The sequence below is a fragment of the Panthera pardus genome, unplaced genomic scaffold, assembly GCF_024362965.1.
Source record: "Panthera pardus isolate Hobbes unplaced genomic scaffold, ASM2436296v1 HiC_scaffold_2, whole genome shotgun sequence".
NCBI lineage: Eukaryota > Metazoa > Chordata > Mammalia > Carnivora > Felidae > Panthera > Panthera pardus.
In genome coordinates, this window is record NW_026526765.1 from 60,062,290 (window position 1) to 60,081,406 (window position 19,117).

At 43.2% G+C, this 19,117-nt stretch overlaps 1 protein-coding gene across 1 annotated transcript in view; it reads left to right on the forward strand.

The window, feature by feature from the left end:
* The window catches only part of DOCK2 (dedicator of cytokinesis 2), a 413,845-nt gene that overhangs the window by 327,252 nt on the left and 67,476 nt on the right, over positions 1-19,117 (forward strand). The window contains exons 30-32 of the mRNA XM_053907087.1: positions 5,473-5,551; positions 15,815-15,915; positions 16,006-16,064. Of these exons, the coding sequence (XP_053763062.1) occupies positions 5,473-5,551; positions 15,815-15,915; positions 16,006-16,064 (239 nt within the window). The remainder of the gene's footprint in view (positions 1-5,472; positions 5,552-15,814; positions 15,916-16,005; positions 16,065-19,117) is intronic.

The following is a 19,117-nucleotide window of genomic DNA, read 5'->3' on the forward strand; positions in this document are numbered from 1 at the left end:
TGATGTATTTCAAGGTCTAACATTGTCTCAAGCACATAAGAGGCACACAATGGGGTCACAGAAGTCAAGTGTAGGATGTTGAGTAGGGCAGTGCCCAGCAGTCATATGGTGGCTCCAACGGGATGCTGACAAATCAGTGACTGCCACTTCCCCTTCCTACTACCTACATTAATTTGTAGTGCCTACTCCTTTTTATGGACCTCGTCTCCTCCAGTGCATATTGCCCAGAAGGAGGCCTCTCCATGGGTTCTTTAGCCAGCACAGCACAACTAATCCTGGTGTTCAGCAGGCTGCAGGAGTCTAGATCCCAAGAGCCTACTGCATCGCTCGCTACAATCCCAGATTACATGAGCGGTGTCAGGGGCACCGCGGGGTGAGCCGTTCCTTGACGCTGAGCTGGAAGCTGTCGATTCACTCTAACCTCTTGGGTGCATGGAGCTTTTGTGTGTTGTGAGGGAAGCAGCTTAAAGGCTCTGGGAGAATGGATTTCTCACTGCCTCAAGGGGAGGAGTGAGAGCTCCCTTCTCCAGCTCTTTTATTTTCCATTGTCAAGTTTTAACCGGTAGAATCAGCTGCATCCTGTGGACTGCAGGGGGAAGGGGAAATGGGATTCAGAGAGGCCCTCTCTCTCCCTTGGGTGTTTTCACCAGAAAGGGCATACCCTTTTATTTCCACAGCACAACCTCTGGGTGTGGGTTGGTTGTCACATCAGAATGTTTTCAGCCTTGGATACTCCTGCCACAGAGCTACCAGGTGACCAGGCTGTTAACAATAATGACAACAACAGTGACTGACATTTATTGAGGACTTCTGTGTGCTGAGGCATTAGGCCACCAGCTTTATACACTACATCTTATTTAACCTTTACATGGCTTATTTCACATAAGGGGCAGTTGAGATTCCCAGAGGTCAAGCAACTAGCTCCAGGCCACAGCATGGAAGAGGACCAGAGTGGGACTCTGACCCGGGATCAACTTGCTCCAGCACATGCTGGAGTCTATGTAATAAACCAATAGCACCTACTTCCTAGTGATATTGTGAAAATTGGTTGAGAAAATTCATATAGAACACTTAGCAATATCTTGTTAAATTTTAACTATCATCATTATGACCCTACTGTGCCTTCAAGGATCTTTCTGCCAGTTTCTTCCTTCTTACAGCAGCTGACTTCTCTCTCTTACAGCTTCTGCTTCCTCTCAGAGTCATCTGTTCATGGCTTCTACTCAGGGCGTAGGTCACTGCACTCTCCCTGGTTGTCATGCTATAGGACTGCCTAAAAGGATTTGATTTAACTACACTTCAGGCCTGGGTGCCCCCACGGGGTACCCATAAGGTCACCCATGGGCTGCTGGCCACCCAGGGAAGACTGTCTGAGTCAAGCGTTGGCCTTGTGCCCAGGCAGCTGTGGGCAGAGCAGCAGGATGATAGGGACAAAGTATATAGGAACTTTGGGCAGAATGGCAGGCACGAGTTCGAGCATGCCCAGCGCCAAAAGACTGTGCAGGCTGGCCTTCAAGGGAACCAGTATATCCTTCTGGTTAATTGCAAAGTCTTTAGAGAGAGACAACCCTGAGATTGGGTCTGGACTCTGCTGCTTATGTGCTGTGTGAATGTGGGGAGATCATTTTATTTTTCCAATATTCAGTTTCTTCTTCTGTTAAATGGGTGTAACATTGGCTCGTACCTCAGTTTGTAGAATTACGTGAAAGAGTATCTGTTAGAGTACTTAGCACAGGGTACATGAATACCTGTACTTCTGTAGTTGCTATTATTAATAAGGTGAACTCATAGCTCCCGTTGAACAGAATTAAGAGGTTTTCTTATGGACAGAATAGCATAGTGGTTAAATACCTAGAATGTGAAGGCATCGTACCTCTGTTTAAATCCTGGTTTCACATGTACTGTCCGGGTTATTAGGAAAGTTACCTAAACTCGTATCTCTAAAATGGAAACAACATCTAACTGAGAGAATTAATGTGAGAACTAAAAAAGAAAAACAGAAACACAGAAAGAATCCATGCTAAGTACTTAGCAGAGAGCCCTGCCCATTACTGGTAACTGTGGCTCTGATTATTATTGATTTTATAGATCCTGCTAAGCATTGCAGATGAGTTGCAGGAAGTGTTAGGTTGAGATTTGATCATGAACTTTGTTTTCAACAATTCAAGTTCATTGTTGAGAGTAACAGAGATAGTTGAGTATGTTTTAATTCCAATCTACTTCACCATATTAGTGCTTAGGATTTAAGTATAGTTATTTTTAAAGAGAAACCAAAAGACATAACTTTTCCAAACCCATACATGAGAAACCAAAGTTAAGTGATATTATGATTCCCAGTGGGTAGCTGTGGAAGAATCCAGAGAGAGGGAAGAACCTTGACTTACTGCCCCCAGCCCTTATCTGCTATCAGTATCCACCATTAACACAGAGTGTTGATCAATTCCTGGTCATTCAACTGGCCTTTGAGAACCAGAGACAGATTTAGGCTGACAATCAGAATAATAACTATTACTGACTACTACTAATAGCTTTGTTGCTTCTGAGAATTTGTAAAACCCCTCATTTTGGGATCACATTACAGATTCCAAGAAGTTTATAACATGACAGCCACTCAATGCATTTCCCTCTGGGGAATCAGATACTAATCTTAAAGGAGAAAATATAGATATTTTTCAAAGGCATATTAGCAAATGACAGAAGAGCAAAACCAAAGAAATCTCACTTTCTGACATCCTGATATGGGGAGGATTTTGTGAAACTTTCATTGTTTTGCCTTTGTGTGATCCTGCCTACCTCAGAACTGGTTACTGGTTGCAACTTGTCCTGTCTGCCCATTTTGCTGTCAGTCCCTGACCTCAGAAGAAGAACGAAGCCATGGAAAGGGTCTGAAGTGGCCACGGCTGCTCTCTTACTGTCGTTACCGTGGCGTCAGGCACCATGCTCCACCCTTGCCATGTTTTTGCCATTGAAGCCTGCAGCAACCCTGTGAAAGCGGTTACATTGCTGGTATTTCACAAGCATGGAAGCTGAGATGTCAAAGTGATATTAACAGATGTCCCAAATCCACACAGCTGGCAAGTGGCAAAGCCAGAAACCACATCCAGCTGTGCGTGTATGTGTGTGTGTGTGTGTGGGGGGGGGGTATACGAATCTTGGGATCCTGATACCAGGATGCACTGTCTTCTTTGTTCAACAAACATTTAAGTGCTTGATGAACACCTGGCTCAGGTTCTTTACAAGGAATGCCCAATGTAGCACATGCTATAATTGCCCTGCCCACACTCTTGGCCCATCCAGAGTATACCTGCAGCTTTGGTGGACAGTCACCACACATCCTGAGAGCTTCCTACTTCTTTCATTCTCTGGACTTTCTCTGGCTGCAAGAGAGAGATCAGTCCATCTGCAAGGCAAGCCAGAAGTGCTAGGGACTTAATGTCCTCAGGAGTAATTTTCACCTTGTGAGGGGCTGGCATTAGTAAATAAATAGCCCAGGTTCCTCATCCCTGGGAGGGGATACCTCTGATGTGCAGGTATGCTTTATACAGTCTCTCAGAGCTTCCTAAGCAAAAATCATTACCCAAAGCAATAACCTTCTAATTAATACTTTCTTTACTGGCATCCTATTGAGTCTCAGGTAAGCCAAATAGGCATTTTCCCTGGACCAGACATTCAATGGATAAGTAGTTATTGATTATTCACTGTTAATCAAAAATTTTAGACAGTGGTACAGGTAAGGTCTGTCCACTCTCCTTGAAGATTTTACAAAAACACATGCACAATGGAGACTAGATCACAGTTTGGCATGTGGCAGTTTGGAGGCTATTGCAGAAATCTAGGAGAGAAATGATGGTGGTTTGGTTGAGGTCACTGGCAATGGGGTGATGAAAAGAAGTCAAATTATGAATGATTTTGAAAGTAACACTAAGAGGTTTTGCTGACAGGCCAGGTATAGGATATGAGAGAAAGAGAAAAAAATCAAAGATGCTTCCAGGTTTTTTTTCCCCCACTGAGCAATTGGAAGAATGGAGTTACTCTTAACTTAGATGGGAAGACTACAGGTAATAGGAGTTGAAATTTTGACATTATGTTTGAGATGCCTATTAGTCATCCATGTGAGGGTATGGAGTAAGGAGCTGGGTTGCAAGCTGGAGCTCAAGGGAGAGACCATGGAGGAAGATGTAAGTTTGGGAGCCAAAGGCAAGTAGGTGGGAGAGTAGATGAGATCACAGAGGGAGTCTCTGATTTCAAGGAAAGTACAGTCTAGTGGAGCAGATAGGCATTATTGAGTCACACAAATAAGTCATCCTAGACCATGATGAATTCTGAGAAAAGAAATTGCAATGACCGTCCTTTGGGGGACACAAAGATGCAGCAGACCCTGCTCTAAAGAGATTTAAAAGAAGAGAGGTAGTCTATACAAAGGAGGAATGCAGCTTTGTATCAGAAAACAAGAAAAAGCACAGAATAGCAGTGAGAAATTAGTCCAGAAAGGATGGGGTCCAGTCATGAAGGCCATTGACTGTCAAGAGAAAGAGTTTGGGCTTATCTTGTGGACAGTGGACAGTCACTGAAATGGGTGATTAACATGACTGGAGCTGTCCATTGGGCAAAGTATTCTTGATATTGAAGAGGCAAGAGATGGGAGGCTGAAAGACCAGTCAGTGGGGCTTGGTAGGAGGAAGGGAAGGAAGAGATGGATGGGAAGACATTTAAGGAGAAACACAATTTGACAACAGGTACCAAAATGTTAAATGTGCATAACATTTGCTAAGTATTACCACTTCAAGAAGAAGACTGGAAAAGAGGTATATATAGGAGGTGCAAGACATACATAAAGAGCGATCACTGAAACACTGTAAGAGCTGAGCATCTAGGATCATCACTAAATGACTGATTACATAAACCGTGACACATCCATACAATGGCATGCTCTTCAGTGATTAAAAGGCATGATGTATATCTGCATTCATTGGCACGAAAGGAACACACTATTTATTGCTGAGTAAAAAAGACAGGCTGTGAAACAGCATTTGCCGTTTAGCCCTATTTATCAAAATGATATCTTTCAAATACCACTCATGTGTATACATCTAGGGAGACCTTTGAACATAACGTTTATCAGAATCTCAAGGATGATTTTCTCTAGGTGATAAAATTTGGTGGTTTTTTTTGTTTGCTTGTTTGTTGTGGAGGAGGCAATTTCTGTCTTTCTGGATAGCATAAATTTTCTGTCATAAGCTTATAATAGTTTAAACAAAAGATAATGCACATTTTCTAGGGAAGTCAAATGATTAGTTCTTAAGTTCTTGCAGAGCAAACATGGCCCCAGGTCTACTGTATGAGCAGGTGGGTCAGCTGACCTCTTCTTTGGGTCTTTGGGCCCCTCCCTGAGGGAACTTTGGTCTGGAAGATGGGGAGGGATGCTTGACCTGGCATGCTGAGATGGCCTAGTGACCTTCTCCCCTCTTCCAGGGTCTTCCTGAGAGCGATCAACAAGTTTGCAGAAACCATGAATCAGAAGTTCCTGGAACACACAAACTTTGAGTTCCAGGTGAGTGTGAGGCACCATGGTGTGCTTGGGGTGCCCTGGCAAGGCGGCTCTAGCATCTTGGGCTGATTGCTACATCAAACACATCTCGAAGCACACATAAGGCATGCCAGTGCCTCTGGGGGTTTCCACAGACGGGTGTGGGCAAGGAGGGAACCAGGCCCTTGATTGAAGCTGAGGGTTTAGAACCAGGCCCTTGATTAAATAGTCATTAACTGAGCAGCATATGCAAATGTGACTGTATAATGTATCTTATGCTAAAGAGGAGATTTGTGTTCATCCATTGTCAGAGTGGGTACCACCTTTTAGAAATGTATCACATTCTTGTAGTTTTCTATTCACCAGAGCCTAGAAAAGCAGCCACTCACACTGAAAAATAAAGCTCACAAAGCTCACAGTACATTTCATGATTCCTTCAGAAGTCACTTTTTGGGTTCAGACAATCCCTGGGGCCTCTGTGAGATGTGAGGGTCTCAAAACACATCCCTGGGGCAAGCAGAGTGCCACATCTGCTCAAGGCGTAGGCAAGAAGAGACAATTCCTCAAAGCCTTGGGGAAAAGTCCAGATTGCTACCTCTGGCTGGAGATGTGAGAGAGAAGGTCCCTGAAAAGGGATCCCTCCTCTGGGGAAATCCCTGACCCCCAGGATCTCTTGCAGTGCAAGTTTAGCAAGTAGCCAGTGAGCTGAGGCAATGGTATTATCTGCCTGCTCATCTAGGGTGTTCATTTCTTAGCTGGGCTTTGGCCTATGACTAGATGTGCAGCTTCAGACAAGGCCTGGGCTGTCTCCATGCCTCAGTTGGCTCATCTGTAAAAAGCTCATAATACCTACTCTTTCTGTTTCATAGGGTTTTTGCAGAATTGGAATGTTTCAGGGGGCTTGCTGGGAGAATTCACTGTAAGGTTTCACCAGTCTCCATTCAAATGCTTTCTCCCCTGACTGAGCCCCTTTGAGGGTTCCCCACTGATCCCATGGTTTTTATGTATTACCACTTAGCCTGTTGTAGTCTCTTCATAGCACTAAATGTTATTTGAAATTATCTTTCTTATTTGTCTACATGCACTTTTTTTTTCTCTTTTCTCCAGTAAAGTGTAAGTTTCATGAGTATAAAGACCTTATACTCACAGACTCTAAGCTCTGTGCCCAATGCATAGTAGGCCTCCTTGGGGAGATGATGCCTGGGTGGAGGGCTACGAGGTCCACTCTGTTGGAAAGCATTATCCTATAAGTATTTAATAAACATTATCTTTGAATAAGATTCTCTCCCACTACCTTGCATTCAAATTAGGCAACTGAGCTATTATGATAATGATGATAAAAAGAGTAGCTGCCATTTTCTGATGGCTTACATGTGCAGATCTCATGGGAAGCATTCTATGGGCATTATCTTTCTCAGCCCTTACCACTACACTACAAGCTAGTTACTCTTACTAGTACTTTTTCTGCTGGAAGGATGTGGGAACTGAGACTCAGAGGTGATAAGCAGATAGCCTGAAGTGTCACAGCATGTCAGCGAGGAGTTGGGCCCAAAGCACAGCAGTGGCTGACATCACAGCTGCAGATCACCACAGTCATGTGCTAGATAGGGAGTCACCCCCGCACTGGGTTCATGGAGAGGTTCTGGCTGAGAGTTATAAATCTCTGACATGGAAACAAAACATGTCACTTTGGCTGTTTTGAATCAGGAGAAGTGTTTGATTCCCTTCCAAATGTGAACCAGATGCCTGCAGGCTTCAGGTACGAGTGTGTTCCAGGAAGCTAATAAGGTCATTGCTTTTTTGGAGGGGCAGCTTGGAGTAACATACCTAAGGCCAGCAGTGAGGCAGTGTTTAGGCCATAGAACTGCCAGCTAGTCCGTCCATCTCTTTCTGTGGGTGGTGGCAATGACAGCCTCAGACCTGGTTTCCCCGACTCTGGCTCTCCTCCATGGCCTTAGGGGATACTTTCCAAGAGAAGTGCAGCTCCTGTCCCTCATGCCATTATTTTAGGTTTTATCCTGTTTTCCTGAAAAAGAATCTGCATCTGAGAGATGCCCAGAGAAGTGGGGATTTCATACATAGAAGGTTTGAGCTTACGAGCTGTGTGACTTTAGGCAAATTACTTTACTCCTCTGTGCCTCAGTCTCTTCAATATCAACTTAAAATACTAATAATAGCTGCTTCGTTGGATTTTTGAGGGGATTAAGTGAACTAATTCATGTAAAGCACTTAGAACAGTACCAGGAACATGGTAGCAATTTAATAAAATGTTACCTTATTATAATAATGGTCATCATTTTGACACGATGGTCCTAAAATATGTCAAATCTAGGAACTCAATGTCAGTCCTTGGTAAACAGGATAGTGGGAAGGCATCTTTCCAGTCCCACACATTGCCTAGGGCTGTCATACCCACAGGGTTTCATAAAACAGAAAAATGGCCAACATTACAGAATGAAATAAGTCTCTTTTCCTAATGAGACTTCCATAGATATTTGTTAAAAAGTATTCAAGAACAGGATCATTTTTCAACCTTATCTTTGTTCTCCTACCTTCTCCTCACCCCGTGTGAGAATGGATTTGTTCTCTGTACCCTGCCTGGAACATGCCTTGTTTCCTTCTTATGGTTTCATTAATTATGCATTTAATATCAGCAGGAACAGCATCCATCACTAAGCGCTGCTGGCCTTGGCAGCCACTGTCCAGAGGAGGGGTAGGTGCAATGAGATTATCTCTAATATCTTTTCTGGAACTGCGGTTTTATGATACAAGGGCAAAAAGCAAGAAGCTCTGTGGGTGCCACTCTGTGGGTGACAAGACCTGGGAATTATAGAAATTATGTTTTCTGCCTGAGGCTAAAATAATTTGCATTCCCAAGCCCTGTTCAGGAGGCTGGGCCTTGGCATTTACATGCATTTGAATGGTCAGGGAAGACCAAGGGAGGATTTCAAATTCAACTCCGCAAGGAATTCTGTTTAAGAGCAATTCTCATGGGTCCAGGACTACTGCAACACATTATGAGGAACTCAGAAGCAGAGCAGAGCACTGCTCTGCCCTCAAGGATCTTAGAGTCATATAGTACGCTGTAAATCCATCTTCTAGCATCCAAGCTTTTGAAGATGACTAACTTTTTTTTTTAGTTTATATATTTATTTTTGAGAGAGAGGGAGAGAGAGAAAATGTGCAAGAGAGGCAGAGAGAGAGGGAGAGAAAGAATCCCAAGCAGGCTTCACCACCAGCACAGAGCCCAACGTGGGGCTCAATCCCACAAATCGTGAGACCATGGCCTGAAGTCAAGAGTTGGATGCTTAACTGACTGAGCCACACAGGTGCCCCAAAGATGACTAACTTTTATTAAGCATCTACTTAGGGCATTTTCATCCTCACCATAACCCTGTTAGGTTGGGATATACCCAGTTTACTGATGAATATACTGAGCTTCAGAGAAGTGGTTGACTTTTCTGTTAAAGGTCATCTAGCCGCTAAGCAGGAGCTGCTGGAATTCATTTCCAGTCCTGTGTGCAAGTCCCAGGCCCTTTCCACTCTTCTGCACTGTCTCTTAAAAACAGAGTGCCTTTCAAATCTAGGAGACAGCTCTATTTAGCTTCAGAAACACTGTCTGCCCTAGTTAGCTCTTGCTGGAATCTGGGATAGAGAGCTCTACAATGATTGGCTGTGGGATTAGATTCTCCATATTGGGTACTCTGATTGGCCAGGAATCCGTGGCTACACTTCAGATGTGCTCTTTGGCCCTAGGAAGATTGTTTCTCTCTTAGGCAGCTGTCTGATTACTACTAAGAACATTCTCTCTACTTGGGAAACTGTAATTGGCTCTGCATTTGGTAATTCCAGCCTTGGCCTTGAGGCATTTCTGGATCAGCTTCTGGGCACCAGATCACCTTGGGATCATTTTTGAACCTGTACTGTAGACCCTATGAAATGAAAAGGATACTTCCAGTCATTAGTGAAGGACTAAAAGCAGGCTTGGTCTTTATAAAGGCAATGTAACTAGTAATGGCAAAAAAAAAAAAAAAAAAAAGTGTGAGAGAGTATACACACACATGGAGAGCACCCATTGAAGGCTTGAAGAGACCCACTGTACCCGCCCCAGAGTACTTCTCACCCAGGGAAGATCCTGGTGGGACAACTTCCCCACACCAAAAGATGGTCGCATGCTTGGGGATAGCTTCTTTGGCCATACCTGCTTCAGCTTGAGGACTCTAGACTACCTCTGACATGATGTTCCTAACCTGAATCCATGATTGGAGGCTTTTACTCCCCAAATCACTCCCAAATTCCCAAATTAACAAGAATGCACAGGGAGTGCTGGGCTCATTAATGAACTTGCTCAACAAATATTTCCTGAGCATGTGCTGGGTTAGACACAACACTGGATATTGGATATTCAACAGTGAATAAAAAGAGGGGGTTCTTGCCTGCAGGATGCTCACATCCATTAGAAGAGACAGGAAATAAATAAGTTCAACTTAAAACATGTCAAAAATCCTGTGAACAGGGTGTAATGAAGGTGAATGGGTGGATCTGCTTTAGACAGGGCACATTGGGAAGGCTTCCCCAGGAAGTGATATTTGGAAGGCAGCTATGCTCACCATTATATGACCAATGCCCACTTAGGAAGTGATTTTTGAACTAGGATTGCAAGATGAAGTAGGAGTTTTCTAGGCGGTGATTTCCTCATTTGGCCCTTATAATTACCTCCCTTTACATACTATTAGCTTCATCTTTCCAGATGAGGAAACTGAGCCTCAGAGAGGTAGGGGAACTTGCCCACGAAAATGGAGCTGATAACTGGAGTGGAACCCTGGAAGGCAATCTTACAGTGTCTATTAAAACAAACAACAAAGACAACAAACAACAAAATCTATGTAGACCTTGTCTCTTAACAGTTCCAGATCTCAGAATGTTTACTACATTATAGTCTCTCATGCATAAAGATGTATAAACAAAATGTTGATTACAGCACTGCTGCTAAAGAAAACAAAGTTGGAGTTAATCTGAATGCCTATAAACAGGTAATTGGTTAAAATTAAAGTATATACTTATAGAAGAATACCATACAGCAATAAAAGAGACAGAAGTAGATCTGTACAGGCTAATGTGGAAACATAGGCAAGAAATATTGATGAGAGAAAAAAGCAAAGTACAGCAGACTACTTTTAAAAAAAAATGTCTATACATGTTTGTTTATACATAAAAAAATTTTTAGGATATCCAGGAAAGTGTTAAAATTTTTTTCTTCTGAGGAATTAGACTAGGGCCCAAGTAGTATGGAAAATTACTTTTTATCATTTAATCTTTTATACCATTTTTTTGCCATGTGTATATTACACTTATAATTTTTTGAGAGTTAATTGAAAGTAGCTAAATTCTAGTTATACCCGCTAGCAGTATGACTTTGGGTGGTCATTTATGTGGATCTCACTGTTTATTTACATCTGTGAAATAAGGGAGTTCAACCAAATGACCCTTAAATTTATTCTAGTTCTAACTTTCTATTGTCCTATTATTTCAAAATATTAAATTTCCAATCAGAAGCCACCTCAACTCTTCCCCCAGGGAAGAAAGATCCATATGTTTGACTAAAGCCTCTGTGGCTTGCCTGAGCCAGCTGAGCTGGGTACTTAATAGACATGCCACCAGGCAGTTTGGAGCAGGGAGGAAAGACAAATCTAGAACCTTTTGAAACAATGGGGGAATTTTTCTAACAATATGGTGATCAATAAATAAATATTTTCTAGCACCCAGCTACATTTAAGCCATTGTGCTGAATATGGCATTAGGGATACACATAAGTAGAAGACAAGATCCTTGGTGCTTGTGGAGCTTACATTTGGAAAGACAGGACAGACAGATAATCTATGACTAGCACCATGGACAATGCCACCATTCCATTTACTGAGCACTTGACATGTGCCAAGCCTGTGGTGGATGATTTCATGTGCGTTTTATTTTATTTTATTTTATTTTATTTTATTTTATTTTATTTTATTTTATTTTACTTATTATGAAATTTATTGTCAAATTGGTTTCCATACAACACCCAGTGCTCATCCCAACAGGTGCCCTCCTCAATACCCATCACCCACCCTCCCCACCCTCCCACCCCCCATCAACCCTCAGTTTGTTCTCAGTTTTTAAGAGTTTCTTATGGTTTGGCTCCCTCCCTCTCTAACCTTTTTTTTTCCCCTTCCCCTCCCCCATGGTCTTCTGTTCAGTTTCTCAGGATCCACATAAGAGTGAAAACATATGGTATCTGTCTTTCTCTGTATGACTTATTTCACTTAGCATAACACTCTCCACTTCCATCCACGTTGCTACAAAAGGCCATATTTCATTCTTTCTCATTGCCAAGTAGTATTCCATTTTGTATATAAACCACAATTTCTTTATCCATTCATCAGTTGATACCTAGCACTTAACAACAATCCATTCTGGTAGTTACCATTATTTTCTTCCATTTTACAGGTAAGGAAAATGAGGTTCAGAAGTCAAATAAGTAGCTAAAGGCAACCCAGCTAGTAAGAGATAGAACTGGTATTCATATGGTAGTCCATAAGACACTGATGCTTGTATTTTCTTCACTTCCACTGGATGATATTGTCATGGAATGTGAGTAGAGCACAAGGGTAGGTGTAGAACAGTAGACCCAAATCTGTGGTTGCACATACTAAGAGCTACTCAAATTCAGAAGGGTTGAGCAGACCTGATGTGCCATCTGAGAAGGCTTTGTGAAAGAAGTGGGTCTTGAACGGGGCTTTGATGAAAGAATAGAACTTAGGTGTAATAGGTGAGCCAAGCCAAGGAGGCCAAGATGCTCATGTTGTGTCTATGGAGTCTGAGCAGATCAGCCCCTTCGGAATAGGCACTTTATTGAGGGAGAAAACACTGGAAATTGAATGAGGCCTGAAAAGCCATGTTATTGCCTTTTGTCCTGGTTCCTTAAGAGCAAAAGACAAGGAAGGTCCAGAGCAGAGGCATTATGAGCACCCAGAAGTGTCTGCTTTGGCCACTGCTCACCTCTCAGGTTATTGTATAGAGCCACTCACCATGACAGACTTCCCTCAGTTCCAAAATTGGTTCCACATAGCTCTCTGGGCAAAACTGGGCTGGGCCTGTGGATGAGATACTTAGGGGCACATTTCTGATCTACTAAGAAAAAAGAGGCATAAGATCTATGATCTCATAACTCACAAAGATCTTCAAGGAGGGAAGACAAAGGAAAATCAGGTTCATTTCTAAGCATGTACACATCAGAATTGAAAACATACATCCACGCAAACACTTGTATGTAGAAATTCATAGATACATTATTCATAATAGCCAAAATGTGGCAACAACACAAATGTCAGTCAATGGATGAATGGGTAAGTAAAATGTGGTATATCCATATGATAAATTAGTATTCAGCAATAAAAATAAGTGAAGTACTGATACATGTGACAGCACAGATGAACCTTGAAAAACATTATGCTTAGTGAAAGAAGCCAGACATGAAAGGTTACATATTTTATTATTCCCTTTCTATGAAATGTCAGATTGAGCAAATCCACAGGGACAGAAAGTAGATTAGTGATTTCCAGGGGCTAAGGGGGAGACAAGAATGGGGAATGACTGCTAATAGTGGGGATGGTTGTATTACCTTTTGTGAATATACTGAAAACTATTGAATTCTATACTCTAAAAAGTGAATGTTATGATATATGGATTATATATAACAGGAATGGGGTGGCAGAGAAAACATTTTTGAAGGACTAAGTCAGGACAGAGGCTAGCAAGAGGCTCTAGATTTGACGTGTCTGTGTGTTCTCAGATGTGTTGAGGGGACACTTCTGGAATGGTTTTTGAAAGTAATAGCAATGCAACTTACTTTGTCCTATCTTTGTTCTTATTGTGCCCTAATTATTCTTACGGAATTTTCCTGAAATCAGGAATTTATCACCTTCAAAATAACACTTACCATGCCCTTTGACCGGGTTTTCTGTTTCCTTGGATTGTTGTTCCATCTGATCTTAAATGGGGGGAGGTATTAGCTGTGCTTAGGCAGACCAAAGCAACACATTTTCAGAACCTGCAAGTCATGGGGGCACCAGGAGGAAGGACAGCCAGAGTGGCCAGGAGAACTGACCTGTATAGTGTGTTTGGATAAGCAGTGTTACTACGGAAACAGGAGAGCTTGAGATGTGATTCTTATGGGAAGCCTTTGAAGGATGTTGAGGTAGGGAGTGATAGAACCCACCTTCGTTTTTTTTTTTTTTTTTTTCAAACCCACCTTGTTTTAAGAAGATCCTCTGGTCTCTGTGTGGAGAGTTGACTTGATGGACTCCACAAGCCAGTAGTTTGCTTCTTTGTACTCCAGGAGCGGCTTGGTCTTTCGGACCCTGGGAGATAAATTTCAAAAAAGAAAAACTTTTTCTGCCCACAGAATGTGAGCCCCACGGGGGTAGGGACTGCTGTCTGTGTATGTGCACTCCCTATGCCCACATGACGACAATGCCTAGCGTGTAGAAGGTGTTCAATAAAAAAATGTATTAATGCATCTTCAGGCAAAGACTGACCATGGTGTGTAGAAAGAGTCCTCAACTTTGATCAGAAGGCCTGAGTTCAAATTCCAGATCTACTGTATATATAACAAACTGAGTGACCTTTGGAAAAATACCTAACCCCTCCAAGCCGCATTATCTTCATCTGTAAAAGGGGACTAATGATAGCTACCAGGTTTTAAGAGATAAAAGGAGGGATGTATGGGAAAGTGCCTGGCCCATGGTAAAAATGAAATACTTGTTTTCTTCTTTCTGAAACTGGAAGCATAAGCCCATTTGAAAGCAACACTCTGGGCAGCAGTAATGATGTTATCAAGGGTAAAGCTGCCTTTTACTTAGTCTTGGCCATCTGAAACCTCCAATGAATATCTTTGAATTAAGGATGAAAGTCTCAATGGTTAGTGATTTCCCTAGCTAGTGTTACCCTTCTTCTTGCTAGTCAGTGTTGAGAGGGGGCTGAAAGTGGATAAGTTTGTGCAGCAAAGTTCCCCCCACCATCTGCTCCTTATAGGGGCTTGTCATCTTATAATAATAGCCCTGAGCACTCAGGGAGCCAGGTTGTACTATTTCCTCTGCTACCAAAGGAATCAATATATATAGCCCTTTAAAAACATCATCTCATGTAACCTTTACTACTAGGTCTCTGCAATGGGTACAGGGGGTACCCCTTTTGCAGATGGGTTCACTAAGGCTCCATTTCTCAGGTTCTGTAGATTGTATCAATATCGTTATCACTGCAGCCAATATTTTGGAGCACTTGCCATGTGCAGAATGCTTTGCTGGTTCTATTTTAACAAAAGCCAGTGGAGTGATGTCTTGTATTAGCCCTAGTGTTTAGCACCAACTGATCATGTAAGTATTGTAATTACAACGAGCCTACCTATAAACCAGGCCCTCAGAGGTTCTTGAACTCAAATGAACATCAGAATTACCCAGAGTGCTTATGAACACACAGATTTCAGAGTCTGATTCAGTAGGTCTAGGGTAGAGCCAGAGAATTTGCATTTCTTTTTTTGTTTAATGTCTATTTATTTTTTGAGAGAGAGAGAGAGGGAGAGGGAGAGTGGATAGAGAGATGGGGGGACAGAGAATCCCAGACAGGCCCTGCATTGTCAGCACAGAGACCAATGTGGGGCTCAAACCCATGAACAGTGAGATCATGCCCTGAGCCAAAATCAAGAGCCTGACTGAGCCATCCCAGCGCCCCAGATAATTTGCATTTCTAACAAGTTCCCAGGTGATGCTGTTGCTAGTGGTCTGGGGCCATACCTTGAAACTATTGACCTAAGGGGAAGGAGGAGGCAAAATATTCTAAGACAGAATGGGTTTCAGGCTGGTCCTCTGAGCTATCAGGTGGATTAGGGAGGACTTCCAGAAATACATATCCCTCATCAACCTCTAATTCTACCAGGGCACTCAGCTTGCGCAAGTTGTTTGTCTTTCAAAACACAAAATGAAGCAATTTTTCAAAAGCAGCCCTAAAACCCTCCCCTGTCACCAGACTGGGGACCTGGTCAGTGCCTAGAGAAATCCATCTATTGTCCTTGGTTTGGCCAGGATGTTAATTTCAGAGTCCATGCCAGTTAGAAAATTGCAGTGCACAGAATTAAACTGGTTCTGCCACTATCTTCTGCCATTTTCATAAATTGTTCACATTACCCAGCATTTAATATGCTTTCCCACTTCAGACCCTCTCCATGACTATTCTCTACTCCTTCATTTACAGCTGTGGAACAACTATTTTCATCTGGCGGTGGCTTTTATCACTCAGGATTCTCTGCAGCTGGAGCAGTTCTCGCACGCCAAATACAACAAAATCCTGAATAAGTAGGTTGAATGTTTGGATCTCCTTGAAGTGGGGGCTTCATGGAAATCTCTGAGATGGAGACTGAAGCAGACATTTGTTGTTTCTCATAGGTATGGGGACATGAGACGGCTAATTGGCTTCTCCATCCGTGATATGTGGTACAAGCTTGGTGAGTAGGCCCATGCATCCAGACAGACACATCTGCACACGCCAAGCTCCTTCTAGAAGACCATCTGTTAGAGGGCCACAGGGGTTTCAGTGGTGGGAGCTTGAAATAACAGTTTATCACTGTGTGCATCCTGGGTCCTTAATAAGCACCTGATGAGAGAGAGAGCCCATCCCCGTGTCCTGCCCCCAAACAGCCGCAGATCTTGCTTGATGCCCCTGAAGGCTTAAGAAGTCAAATTGGAATATACAAAAAGGAGGAAGGGCAGGACTGCTGAGGGAACTCATGTTCTCACACATCACATGCATGCTTCCTGCTGACTGGTGTGCCCTTCCACCTCCAGTTTCTTAAGTGATGTTGTGATGTACAAAAGACCCTCCAACCCCACGGAGGAGAATTGGCTCTGTGGAAGATGAGGGTCTTTTGTGACATGATGTGAGCCGGAGGGTGACCCCAGAAGCCACCCTTGTCCCAGTGAGCTACAGGACTCATGTGTGAACTGTGTGGTACCCGTGGATGGAAGGAACTGGAGATGGAATCAGGGAGACATTTATTGAGAGTCTGAGTCAGCCCTGTGCTAAGGAGATCTTATTTAATCTTCAGTCACCTTCTGCAAGATGGAAAAATGCCCCCTCCTTTTATTGATCAGGAAACTCAGAGAGGGAAGTAACTTGCTTGAGATCAAACAGCTGCAAGGCCCAGAGCTTGGTTTTGATCCCACAAGGACAGGGGCCACACACCTTGCCTCAGGCCTGAATCCTGCTCCATAAATATAAGTGTTGAAAGGATGAATGGATAGGTGGATAGATTAATGTAGTTACAAGTAATGAACTATTTTCATCTCCAATTTTCCTGTGCCCTTCTTGACTCTCTGCTGCTAATCTACTCTGCCCTGGGCTTGGATGTAGCCATCTTCAGAGGAGACACTCACAGGGACTGTGCCTAGTTTTCGGATTCAACCTAAATTACCTCTCCTGACATTGCTTCTTGCTTCCCCAGAGGTTTTAATGTCTTTCAGTTCCCTTCGGGTTTCCTGGACAGCAGTTTCTTGCCCTTTCCAGCAAGGTCCATTCACTGCAGGGGAAGCACAGTGGATAGGCCATCAGTCTGGGTTCTGTCGTCTCTGGCAGCATCAGACTTGGGTTAAGAGCACACACTGGTACCAGAAGGGCTATGAATTGCTTTACAAAATCAAAGGGTGGCCTGGACAACCAGGACCAGAACAGACTGCCACATACCCGCCTTGGGCCTTGCCCTGTCATTTACAAGCTGTGAGGTCCAAAGCAAGGGGACTGAGTGACACTGGGTAGAATCTGGGGAAATAGCACCTTCTCCCAGCGCACTTATGAGTTTCATAAGAGTAAAAACTGAGAGAGTAAAGCCATGGAGGCCATAACCATGGTCAGAATTTTTATCATCATTTTCATCCTTGCCCCATCAGGACAGAACCTAATTTTCCTGTTATGCCTCTTTAATCATTAGCACCAGGCCTATAGGGCAGGGCCCAGGCAGGTAATGTAAAAGAGTGAAGGGGCTGGGATATGTTAAACCCATAGACATCCATAACACAGGGTCCTGTCAACATTTGGAGTTGGATAATTCTTTGTTGTATGGATGCCCTGTGCACTGCAAGATATTTAATAGCATCCCCGACCTCTACTCACTAGATGCCAACAGCATCCTCCCTACTCCCTAGTTGTGACAATCCAAAAAGTCTGTAGACATTGCCAAATGTCCGTGTGGAGGGGGAAAGGGATGTGCAAAACCACCCCTATTTGAAAACCACTGCTGTAAAGAAATACTGTCTCTGCCGTATTTTTCTAGAAAAGCATGCCTTTATCGGTCTTTTATTTCTCCACTTTGGAAAAGGACAGGGATATAAGAAATATTTTATGTGTCATTGACCATTATTCTTCAATAGGAAAAAAAAAAAAGGATAGTGCAAGTGCACGGCTACCTAATAGTCAGCACATGGCCTCAGGGTCAGGAATATGGGAGGAAGTAGCTGGCCTGGAACAAAGTCAAGCAAACATACCCCCAGCGGAAGGGGCAGCTGCCGTTCTGATCTGATTCATTGCCATCCTGTTAGAAAGCAAGGCCACTGATGTCCCCATCTTCCAGTTTTTCAAAAGAAGCCAGGAAACAAATTTTTTAAATGCATTTTCCAATTTCTAAATATTGATGATAACTAATCGGAAGTTTTAAAAACATTGCATGTGCCAGTGAAACATGAGTGGCCTGGCTTCGGTTTGCGTTTGACCTTGCACTCTTTGCTTCACAACGGCAGAGACGAGGTAAAGCCGCGGTGGGCTTCCTTTCCCACACCGACACCCCAGCCGTTGCCAGAACTGCAAAACCGGGATCTGCGCTTTGTTTGTCTCTAGCTCTTCCACACAGGCTGCTCTTTCCTGAATGTCCTTCATTGCCGTTGTTTTGCACACAGAAGATTTTATTTAGATATAGATTATGTTTTGGCAGACGTTCCTGCACTCCCAATTATGCTGATGAATGGAAAGATGTTACCAAATATTCCACCTGCTTAGAATTCCACAGAACATCAGAGCTGGAAGGGCCCTTTAGAGATCATATTGTCCAGAATTTTTCTAACGTTTATTTTTAGCTGAGGGCCAATAAAAAAAAAAGAAAAAGAATCTCCTGCTCAATACATAAGTTGGTTGAAAGCCAAGCTATTCTAACTAAAGTGGGGTGGGGGGCCCAGAGCCCATTATAATGGGCCACACCTGAGCTCCCATGTGGACCCCTGAAGATTTTCTGGGGAAAGATCCTGAAGCACTTCAGAGAAGGGTGTGAAGTTATGGGTCTAATCCAACCCACCACTTTACCTGTGAGGAAACAGGCACAGAGAGGTGAAGAGGTATGTACAAAGTCAGATCGTGGATTAAGAAGCAGATTCAGGACAAGGACCCTGGCCTGAGTGTCTGTCCTGAAGTATTGCAGACTCCTTGCTATTTGCAAATACAAATAATGAATTACTGCAATTAAAAGATATACTTGTGGGGCGCCTGGGTGGCTCAGTCGGTTAAGCATCCGACTTC